Raw genomic sequence first — 12,143 nt, 5'->3', positions numbered from 1 at the left:
TAATTTATTGAAAAGTCCATCCTGGCATTTTGAGCTGCAGTGCCAGTTCTGCTACAAATCAAGTTTCCACCATCTGTAGGGGGTTTTCAGGGCACTGTCTTCTGGTTCATCGGTCAGTTTGTCTATCCCTGTATCATTATCGTGTCATCTTAATTTGTTTGTAGAATCACTGTATGTTCTCTTGCTATTTACTCATATTTTTAATCTTTTGCTTCTTTAAACAAATTAATGAAATGCAAATTAAACACACACTAGCGAGGACTATCAAAGCCAAATGCTAATTCTTTGAAAAGCTTAAGGAAATAAACTAGCTGTAAGAAGACTGATCAAAGAAAGAGAATGTATACACACACACACGTGTTAGGAATAGACAATATCATAGAGGTTCATCATTAATAAGAGGATATTATGAACAACTTTGTGCTACACACACAAAAATAATAATTCAGCAAATATCCATGAGTCTACCATCCTGCAAACCACTGCAGGTGAAACCTCCTGAGGATCTTCTCTGATTGTATTTCCCACCATCAACTTTCTCAGAAGTAACCACTACCAAGAATTTAGAGTTTATCATTCCTGTGCATTTACTTATACTTCTGCTGTGCATATATGTATATTCTCAAAACACTGATATATTGGTTTGATTTTAAACACTCCATAAAAGGTATCACATACAGTAGAAGTTCTTCTGCCTCCTTTTTTTTTTTTTTTTTTTTGCTATACTTACAGTTTTAATATAGGAAAAAGGATACAAACGAAGAGACACATAGGACGAGGTCTGGGCGGGTTCCCAATGCGAAGCTTCCATGTCCCGAAAAAGGATATGCTATCCTCTCATGTACATAGATGTCTTTACTTTTGCCTGCTTTTATAATCATTGTTCTGTTCGTGAGATTTCTGTGTTGATAGGTTGATAAACCTAGTTCAGTCATTTTTTTTACTGTTTTGTGGATTTTTTTTTTCTTGTACGTTAGGTGAAAGTTTACAGAGCAAATTAGTCTCTCATTAAACAATTAATACACACATTGTTTTGTAACATTGATTGCCAACCTGCAACGTGTCAACACTCTCCCCTTCTCGACCTTGGGTTTCCCATTTCCATTCTTACAGCTTTCCTGTCCCCTCCTGCCTTCTCGTCCTTGCCCCTGGGCTGGCATGCCCATTTGGTCTCACATATGTGTTTGAACCACGTGTGTTTTTATTGTTTGTTTTATAGGCCTGTCTAATCTTTGGCTGAAGGGTGAACCTTGTTGTGTGGTATTGTGTCTTATGAATATACCACAGTTTGTTCATTTTCTTTTTGGTGGACATTTAGGTTATTTTTCTATTATAAACAATGCTACTATGAGTATCTTACCCATGGTCTATGTGCTGGAGAGTCTTTCAGGTAAAGAATTGCCGGGTTGTCGTGTATGCCCATATTCAACTGTACTGGATATTCCCAAATTGTTTTGTAAAGTAGTTGCTATTTAGGTGTTTAATTTGATTTTATTTTCCTTTCAGTGCCTGAAGACCTTTCATTAGAAGAGAGAGAAGAACTTTTAGACATTCGTCGAAGAAAAAAGGAACTTATTGATGACATTGAGGTAAAAACGTCTCTTTTTAGCTTTTTCTTTTGGGTAATTTAGTAAACTGAGTAGCTTCATGAAAATATAAAAAAGAGTGCCAGACTGTGTACACACTAGCAACCTGGAGAGAGAAAATGAAAGATTTATCCATGTTGGTAAAGCACAGATCGTCCATCCTTGGTGGGGCAGACTCAGGGACAGAAATCAAGACATCAGGGTGCTGGAGACATTGGTAATTGACTTGGGACTCCAGAGTCACAGGACAGCATTTTTTAACAACAGCAGCAACCTACAAACATATTGCCCTCCGAACCTGGATCTTAAGGCCCTACTTTGTTTACCAGTGTTCCTAGCACCTAGACCATTGCCTATGACATTTTTGGCACTCAGATATTTTTTGAATGAATATTAAACATGTATTGAGCTCCAACAATGTACTAAGTGCCTCCTAGATGGTAGGAGTACAAGGACAGATAAAACAAAGATGCCTGAAACACAAACATTGTACTTTCCACGTTGGCGCTCTCCACTGCAGAGGGCAGGGCGGAGGAGGCCCACAAGGGAAGCCAAGGAAGAAAGCCACAGCCTCGGGGTCGGCGTGTCAGTGGGGGTTGCAGAAATTATTCAGAAAGCCAGCACTGCCTGGGCTGCTTCCATCTGGGGCTTCCCTGGGCCATGGTTTCACACCAACTAGTAGAAAGAGCAAAGTCAGTCAGTCATGGGCTCTTCTTGAGAAGCTTCCAGTCATTGTCACGCCAAGATAAACATGCCTCATAGGCCGCTCGCTGTAAGCCCAGCCTGTCCCAGACAAAAACTCCTTTCTAGGAGCTCCTACTTTAAGGCTGAAGTTTCTTGGCTCACAAAATAATAAGGTTCTGAATAAAAATTTCTTTGTGGTCGAAAGGTAATTCGTGGAACTTTTTCTTCTAGGGTTACCCTTAATTCTTGGAAAAATCAGATAACCCAGAATGGCTGCTTTGGCTCAAGCATATGAATATGTTTTAAGATTAGTAGTTCTATTTGAAGATCAGTAATAATGGGGCCTGTTGACTCTTAATTAATTGGGATCTTAATCTAGCTCTGACTACTTCATTTTGTAACTGAGAATACTGAGGCCCAGAGAGGTCAGGCGACTTGCCAGAGGTCCCTCAGCCAGAGAGTGGTGGAGCCACATCAAGGGAAAGGGGAATCTCTCCCTTCTGGAATTTCTGGCCCATCCCTGTGCCATAGATCAGTTGTCACCCTACCCCCCTGGGCTCTGTCCATGTACTTTATCTCAAATACAGTGATCAAAATCATCATGAGACTGGTGATTAGGTAACTTGATATCGATTTAAATATGTTTAAACTGCAGCATCTCCCTGTCTTCCCAGGTCCTTTGGTAGCAGTGCAGGAGAAAGCTGGGACCATGTGGGGTGATGCTGAACAGCTGCAGGAAGGGGACGAAGGGCTCATTGCTTCCCTTCGGCTGGTTTTCTTTTTATACCTGTGATATTCTCCCCAGTGGCCCTTCTTGATTTTACACACAAATACTCTAGAATCTGCCCAGTGCACACCCTGCCCTCTGAGCTGGGTCAGTGAGGGGGCAGGTAATTCTTTTGGTTTCTCCTGAGCTGTCGTGGCTCTGATAGTGAAACTCCAGCTGTCTTGATGATAGCATTGTTTTTCCAAACCTGTGTCGCCAGCTGAGACCTCAGAGAGGCTTGTGCCTGGAAGACTAAGATTCCCCCAAGTCTAGGAGGAGGAAGGCTAAGACCACACTCCTCCCCACCCTTATGTCTTGTCTGTTGACAGAGGCTGAAATATGAAATTGCGGAAGTGATGACGGAGATTGACAATCTAACTTCTGTAGAGGAGAGGTATGCATTTATGACCACATCTTCAAGTTATTTCATCTTTTCTCCCCACGCCACCCTCAGTGGAGCTTATAAGACTGGGGACTGCAGCCAGGGGTTTAGAAGGGGTGGCATTGGGAAGTGGGAGGGGAGCCTTCTGGAGCTGTCCATTCCTCTCCTCTCCACCCTCACTCTTTCCTGCTCTTTGTGTATGAGTCAGGGGATACTTCTCTGGATGTTACTTCTCATCCCCTACCTGTTCTTCTTCACTGTCTACCTTTGTAGGGTCAGGAATAAGCACAAGCACTTCAGCGTTCACTGTGGGTCCGATGCAGTTCTGTATAATAAGGAACTGGGCTGTTTTTCATCATTAGCTTTTTCTGGAGAAGTGATTTCAAGTTATCAAATGTAGAAAGAGCCATAGCAGCCAGACAATGTCTGCTTCCACCCCGGGGGGTGTGGGGGGGCGCTTCTCTGGGAGGACTTGGCTCTTCCTCTGGGCTGTGGTGAGGGGAAAACCCACTGAGGGGTGAGACCCAACCGCACTGCGCGAGGCCATGCCATCACTGGGCTTCATGGAAACATCTAAGAGTGACTTCATATTTATTTCAAATGAATAGCAAAACTACGCAGAGGAACAAGCAAATAGCCATGGGGAGAAAGAAATTCAACATGGATCCCAAAAAGGTAAGAACACATTCTGAGTCCTCTGGCACTGAATGATTGATGGATTGATTTTAATAACTATCTCCCTTTTACACAAAAGTGATCATATTACCTTCTAAAAAGACTGAGAGTCAATGTTGTAAGATTTTATCAAAATAAGGGGCTGCTTATGAGTGGGGAGGAGCCCTGGTGGTGCAACGGTTAAGAGCTCAGCTGCTCACTGAAAGGTTGGCGGTTCAAACCCACCCAGTGGCTCTGCAGGAGAAAGACCTGGCAATCTGCTCCCATGAAGATTATAGCCTGGAAAACCCGATAGTGCAGTTCTACTCTGTCACAGGGGGTCACCATGAGTCGGAATTGACTCGACACCAGCTGGAATCTAGTAACTCACCTTCTGCGCACTGTGGCCCTCACATGAAGGAACTGGCCAGGCCTTGGAGGCGCAGTGGTCTCAGTGGTCTGGCTGCCTCCTCTGGTGGTACGTCTCGGTCTCACCTCCTGGATGCGGTCCTTTTCTCAGTCCTGACTGCTCTCTTTGCCCCTGGATTTTTCTTTCTTTTTTTAAAGAGGGTTCTTAACATTCATTTCCCCCTGAACACTGTCTTTTTTTAATTATTTTTTTAAAATTATATTGTGTTTTAGGTAAAAGTTTACACAGCAAATTTGGTTCCCATTTAACAATTTTTATGCAAATTGTTCTGTGACATTGGTTACATTTTTCACAATGTGCCAGCATTGTCATTGTTCATTCTGTCCTGTTTCCATTAATCTAGCTTCCCTGCCCCTCCTTACCTCCTCATCTTTGCTTTAGGGTAAACGTTGACTGTTTGGTCTCATATAGTTGATTATTTAAAGGAGTATAGTACTCAGCGAGTGGTATTGTTTATTTTATAGGCCAAACTGTTATTTGGCCCCTGGCTTTTGCCTCTGTTTTCTCTTAAGGCCTCTGGCCTGAATTCACCCCAGTGGCTCCATGTTTTCCATGGTTCTGTTGCAAAGGGGAGCTGGAGCTTCACTCAGTGCCTTCCTTTGTCTTTGGTCTGTGACCTTTAAGCACAAAAGAGATTACATTATTCTGATTCCAGCTGCTTTCCTCAAATCCTTGTAGCTTGTTTCACAGCACTCTCCAAGAAGCTGTCTAGTTTTGGAGGAAAGAGTTGACTTTTAGGGCAGGTCATGAGCATCCAGAAGAACTCACGGAAGCCTCATAAAGGGCTCCTCCAGCCCCCCTAGTTCTCTGAGGCTTAGGCATGCCAGACCGCGAGCTGGCAGGGTGATGGGCCTTGGTTCTGCAGGATCCAGCGTTCTGCTTGTGATGGCTGAGAGTGCTGGGTTAAAGACACCCCGGATCACCAGGAGAGGGAGAAAGGAGAGCAGGATTGGAAGATGCAAGAACCTCTGAAAGGGTCTCTGCACAGGCACCTGGGAAAGTCATGCCCGCAGAAAGGAAGCTGTGCTCTTGGAGAAGATCAGCTTCTCAGTCTTCAGCAAGAGGGAGGAAGTGGCTGTAAAAGTTAGCCCGTAGGGGTGGTTCCAAAACTGCTGGGGCAGCAAAAGGGATCACCAGGCCAGATATCACCCAAGATGTGAGCCACACTTACCCCCAAAGCCCCTACTTGTGCTGGCCCTTTTGTCCCAGGATCTTGGGTTCCTTCCCACCCCCTCTCCCCAGCTTCTTGCAATTTTCAGAGCAGCAAAATGCATCGTCTCCAACCACAGCCAGTCTTGTGAGTCCTGCACCAAGAGCTCCAGCAAGGGCTCTGACATCACAGGTGCAGCCTTGGCCTCTGACCTGTTTGCCAGAGATTTTAGAGCAGGCTTAACTTCTGCCCACCTCCAGAGAGCTCCCCTCAGTCACAGACCCCAAAGGAATCCATCGCCCTGCCTATCCACTCCCTGTCCCTGGTGCTGTAGCTGATGGACAAGACGCTGCTCACTTGTCTTGATGAATAAGAACATGACTGCTTCATGTTGCTTCTTCACTAAACTGACATCCATTCTCCTCACCCTTGATGCCTGGGTACACTCTGCAAATAACACGGATAAGCAAAGCCTTAACACCATTGTCTGCATCCCAGCCATGTTTTCTAGGGAACTGGGGCTAGGACAGGTGGATACGTCATGCTTTGAAGTGATACCGAGGTGGGTGTACCTGTTTAAGCTTCCACCAAAAATGTATAAGTTAATTTAGGATTGTCAAACTTACTAATATTTTTGGTAAGCTTTTTTTTCTGAAGAGTACCATAGATGTGCTTAACTGCTGTGCCACCAGGGCTCCTACAGTATGGTGCACAAATGTTAAATGTACAGTATGGTACACAAATGTTAAATGTACAGCTTGAAGAACATTTACAAATTAATATACTCAAAACCACAACCCAGAACAAGATACAGCTATAGAAGACTTCAGGGCACTTCTCTGGGGTCTTTTCCTAGGGAATATCCCTTCCTCAAGGTAACTACTATTCTAGCACCGTAATTAGTCTTTTTTTTAAAAAAAAAAAAACACTCCATATAAATGGAATTAAAATATTCTCATGTATGTCTTTTTTTTATTCAGTATCATGAGATTCACCCATGTTACCGAGTATGGCTGTTTATTCCATTTCATTGCTGTATAATTTTCCATCGTATAAAAGTACCAGACTGTGTTTATCGACAGTTGGGTTGTTTTCAGTTTTTGGAAATTCTAAATAAGGCCACTTTAAAAAAAAAAAAAAAGACTCTTCAGATGAGTGTGAGGGAGCTCTGGTCTTGGGCCCTGAGAGTTTTAGCTAGAGGAACATCTCTGTGTTTGTAGAAGCATCCTTCTGGCAAACAGGTAACAACATTTATATTCCCCTCTATTCACCTGGAGCAACAGAGGAAGGAGAGTCAGGAATAGGAGGAGGAGATGGAATGTGTGGCTAATTGCCTTCATGAACAACTGCCTCCTTGGCCATGAGACCAGAAGAACTAGATGGTGCTGGCTACCATTATTGAACATTTTAATCAAAGATTCTATAGAAGAATCCTGATCAAAAGGGGGAAAATGCAGAACATAATTTCACATTCTCATGGACTCCAAACTTTCTGGAGTCATGGAGAGTAGATGAGCCCCTGAAACTATTGCCCTGAGATAATCTCTAAACCTTAAACCAAAAATATCCCCTGAAGTCTTCTTGAAACCAAACAGTAGTTTAGCTTAACTAGTAAAAGATGTCTGCCTTGACCATTAAGTGCTTTTAAGAACTATCTACATGGGATCAAAGTGACAACAGCAGTTCAAAAGATTAGATAGGAATCTTACAGAACAGTGAGATTATGTTAATGGGGAACAAACAACTCAGAAAAGGACGGTGAGAATGGTTGTACAACTTGAAGAATGTAATCACTGTCACTGAATTGTACATATAGAAATGGTTGAATTGGTGGATGTTTTGCTGTGTATATTCTCAACAACAACAAAATAAATGTAAAAAAAAATAGTGAAAATAAAAAAATTTTCTGTTCCCTTACTAGCCTTGCCAACATGTATTTGAAGCCAGCTCAGAGCTCTGTGAGAAGTAAATGTGTGTAGTATTCTATGTCCCCAGGACTTATCATGAGACAGAGCACTACTGACTGGGGTCAGTGGCAGCCCTTTGATACCTTTCATTCAGAGGTTTCCAGCTGTGCTCTTTAGTTTCTTAAAGTGAGCATGGATTTTGACTGACCTAAGCTCAGTGGTCCAGTGTATTAGTTAACGTGTTCAGCCACAGGTAACAGAAAGTCCAGCTACAGATCGTTTAAACAAATGGAGGGTTATTTTCTCTCACAACTGGTTGAGTGGTAGGTGGCTACCAGTGTTGTTGAGTGACTCCCAAGTGACAGGACCACGGTCTCTGGGCTCATCTTAGCCTTCCTATCCTTGTAAGATGGCCGTCATGGCTCCAGCCATCACACCTGTGTTCAAGGCAGGATGGAGAAACAGGGAGCAGTGCCAGCTGCCAGAGTCCCCTTTGATTAAGAAATCACCCTTCCCAGGTGTGCCCTACAGCTTGCTTTATGTCTGTCTGTCCAGATCTGTGACACAAGGTCATTTCTACCTACAAGGGAGGCCAGGAAAGTGATTATTCAGGAAGGATTGCAAGGGACAAGGGAGTTGGGAGTGAGTGTTGGTCAGCCTCCAGCAGTGCCGGCGAGGTACAATTTGTTTCTCTCAATACAAAATGAATCCTTTTCTTAAGCTTGGAATATGTGGTATTTGTACTTTCACCTTTATAATCTCTAATAACCACTGACAGTGGTTTGTTCAGTAGCTCATTTATTTGTCTTTTAACCTATTAAATTGCCAGGAGGAATGAATATGCTTTCCTTTGATGGGTAGAACATCATGTGGTGTTTTGAAAACTAGACTGTGCTGTTGTATGGGACTCTGTGGTGTTATTTTGCTGTATCCAAACCAGTAAGATCATTACACTAAATGTATTTGTGTATTTGGAAAATGACTTTGTGTGACTCTCCTAACCGGTGCTTCCTTTCTTATGCTCTTCTTCAGGGAATTCAGTTTCTAATAGAAAACGACCTGCTGCAAAGTTCCCCAGAAGACGTAGCCCAGTTCCTTTATAAAGGAGAAGGCCTAAATAAGACCGTCATTGGGGACTACCTGGGTGAAAGGTAGGTTGAAGGAGAATGAGCAGTCCTCCCTAGGCCCACCTCATCCTGCAGCCTGACCTGGGCTCACCCACCACTTTTGGGTCTTTCATAGTCTCTTTGCCATGGGATAGAGGGGATGTACCTGTTGCTCTTCAATACTGAGTGACCTCAGTGTAATCATGTCCTTTTCCATGCCCTTGTGAGGAGAGAGGTGTTAGAGTGTTCTAAGTGGGCCCTGTGGTCTTTGGAATCTTCTACTGAAGGCCTCTGGCAGAACTGAAAACGCCACTGCGTCTTTTTCCGTATCTCGGAAAGCAACTTAACCTTCTGGTGTTTTGCCTGGAAATACACTAGATTTCTTAGTGGTTTTCTTTCTCCTGTTAGCTGGGGTATGAATAAAGGTGAAAAGTTATTATTAATTTTTTAAATGGAAATCAGCGGGTTAGCCCTCACCATTGACAAGTCCATTTACTCTGCTTTGCAGAGGGGAAGGCAGGCATTAAGCGCCAAGAGCAAGTGTCTTTAAACCAGAGTCCAGCAGTTGCTCACTGAGGATGGTTTCTGTTTCTAGCTTTTTACTAAAAATACATGATCAGAAGTGAAAAGTGGAATACTTCCCAACTCATTCTGTGAGGCCGGTGTTACCCGATACCAAAACCACACACAGACATCACAAGAAAACTACAGACAATGTCTTTTATCAATACAGATGCAGAAATCCTCAACAAAATACTAACAAGTCAAATCCAGTATTGTATAAAAAGGATTATACACTATGACCAAGTGGGAATGCAAGGGTGGTTCAAGATCCAAAAATCAATTAATGTAATGTACCCTACTGATAGAGTAAAGGACAAAAAGTACGTGATTATCTCAGATGCAGAAAAAGCATTTGACAAAATTCAACACCCCTTCATGGTAAAAACACTCGAACTGCGAGTAGAAGGGACTTTATTCAACTGATAAAGGGTATCTACAAACAACCACAGCTAACATCACACTTAGTGGTGAAAGACTGGATGTTTCCCCCAAGATCAGGAACAAAACAAGGATGTCTGCTCTCACCACTTCTTTTCAACATGGTACTGGAAGTTCTGGCCAGGGTAATTAGGCAAGAAGATGAAATTAAAGGCATTCAGATTGGAAAGGAAGAAGTAAAACTATCTCTATTTGCAAATGGCATGATCTTGTATATAGAAAATACTGAATAATCCACTAAAAGCTATTAGAGCTAATAAACGAGTTCAGTAAGGTTGCAGGATACAAGATCAATATATAAAACTCAGTTGTATGATAGATGCACCCTGATAGAATGGGAGCAAAATGTGGAACAGAACTCCAATTCTTAAAAAGTCCAGATTTACTGGACCAGTTGAGACTGGAGGACTCCCCAAGTCTGTTGCCCTGAAATACTCTTTAAACCTTGAACCAAAACTATTCCATGATTGGGGAGCATCAAGCTCAATTGGCATAACATAGTTTATAAAGAAAATGTTCTACGTTCTACCTTGGTGAGTGGTGTCTAGGGTCTTAAAAGCCTGTGAGTGGCATCTAAGATACTCCACTGGTCTCACCCCTTTGGGAGTGAGGGAGAATGAAGAAAACGATACAACAGAAAGATTAGTCCAGAGGACTAATGGACCACAACTACCATGGTCCCCACAAGACTCAGTCCAGTACAACTAGATGGTGCCTGGCTACCACCACTGACTGCTCTGACAGGGATCACAACAGAGGGTCCCAGACAGAGCTGGAGAAAAATGTAGAACAAAATTCTAGCTCACAAAAAAAGACCAGACTTACTGGCCTGACAGAGACTGGAGAAATCCTGAGAGTATGGCCCCCAGACACCCTTTTAGCTCAGTAATGAAGTCACTCTGGAGGTTCACTCTTTAGTCAAAGATTAGACAGGCCTATAAAACAAAATTAGACCAGTGGGGCACAACAGTCCAGGGACAAGGACTAGAGGGCAGGAGGGGACAGGAAGGCTGGTAATAGGGTACCCAAGGTCGAGAAGGTAAAGTGTTGACCTGTGGGGTTGTTAACCAGTGTCATAAAATGGTATGTGTGCTAACTGTTCAATGAGAAACTATTTGTTCTATAAACCTTCATCTAAAGTACAATAAAATTAATAAAAAGATTTGTAGAAATGGAAAAAATGCTTAATTATTAGAGAAAAAAAGTCCCAGTTACTATTCAAAGAAGAGTCCTTGGGTGGTGCAGATGGTTAAGTGCTCGACTACTAGCCAAAAGGTTGGCTGTTTGAACCCACCCAGAGGCGCCTTAGAAGACAGGCCTGGTGATGTGCTTCTGAAAGGTCACAGCCTTGAAAACTCTGTGAAGCCATTCTGTCTTAGGCTGGGTTCTCTAGAGAAGCAAAACCAGTAAAGCATATAAATATATATAGAGGAAGATTTATATCAAGGAAACAGCTTATGTGATTGTAGAGGCTAGACCGTCCTAAGTCTGTGGATCAAGGTAGAGGCCTCTCCCAATTCATGCAGCCACAGAAGCTGGCGAGCCCAAGGTCGGCAGGTCAGAGAGCAGGGCTCTGCTCACAGACTGTGAAGATCGACGAATTCCAAGTTCGGCACATAAGCTGACAGCTCAAGCCCTAAGAACCAGAGGTGAGACAACAGGAGGCAGCCGCAGGATCCAGAGTGAGCAAAAAGCCAGAACATCTGCTTGTATTCAGATGCAGGCCACACCCTCAAGGAAACTCCCTTTCATCTGATTGACTACTCACAGCATACTTAATCATGGGAGTGATCACATATAAACACTGCGAATCATGGCCGAGCCAAGCTGACACGCAATCTTAACCATCACACATTCTGTTCTGTAACACATGGAGTTGCTGTGAGTTGTAATTGACTCAATGGCAACTGGTTTCTTGGTTTACTATTCAAGAAACCAATAAAATAATTATAAAAAAGGAAATGAAGGAATAAAAATTTTACTTTTTGTAGATTTAACCAGTTTATCACTGGAAAATTAAAAGGAATCTGTCAAAAATTACCAGGAGTAGTAAGTTGGGGGTGCATTGGTTAAGCACTTGGTTGCTAACCGAAAGGTTGGTGATTCAAACTCACCCAGCAGCTCCCTGGGAGAAAGACCTGGCAATCTGCTTCCATAAAGATTCCAGCCAAGGAAACCCTATGGGACAGTTCTACTCTGTCACATAGGATCGCTGTGAGTCGAAATCGACTCAATGACACCTAACAACAACAACAATTGTATATGTGAAATAAATATGCAAAATTCATTGTTATTTGTGTATGTGACTGCTATAATGCTAAAATATACAATGATAACAAAAAAAACTATTCCATGAGATAACCTTTTAGCTAAGTGACAGATTAACTCATAAACTATCACCTATGAGTACTGTACTCTTTTAAGAAATCACCTATATGAGACCAAACGGTCAACACTTACTGTAAAGCAAAGACAA

General features: G+C 42.7%; 1 protein-coding gene across 2 annotated transcripts in view; it reads left to right on the top strand.

Moving 5' to 3' along the window:
• Positions 1-1,238: 1,238 nt before the first annotated feature.
• Positions 1,239-12,143, top strand: part of CYTH3 (cytohesin 3) — a 29,184-nt gene continuing 18,279 nt past the window's right edge. For both annotated transcript variants that reach the window (XM_023735350.1, XM_004380821.3), the window contains exons 1-4: positions 1,239-1,589; positions 3,366-3,430; positions 4,027-4,093; positions 8,592-8,710. In XM_023735350.1, coding sequence (XP_023591118.1) covers positions 3,393-3,430; positions 4,027-4,093; positions 8,592-8,710 — 224 coding nt within the window. In that variant the 5' untranslated portion in view covers positions 1,239-1,589; positions 3,366-3,392. The remainder of the gene's footprint in view (positions 1,590-3,365; positions 3,431-4,026; positions 4,094-8,591; positions 8,711-12,143) is intronic.

This window comes from Trichechus manatus, unplaced genomic scaffold, assembly GCF_000243295.1.
Source record: "Trichechus manatus latirostris isolate Lorelei unplaced genomic scaffold, TriManLat1.0 scaffold00077, whole genome shotgun sequence".
NCBI classification, from domain to species: Eukaryota; Metazoa; Chordata; class Mammalia; order Sirenia; family Trichechidae; genus Trichechus; species Trichechus manatus.
This window is presented reverse-complemented; position numbering and strand designations above follow the sequence as displayed.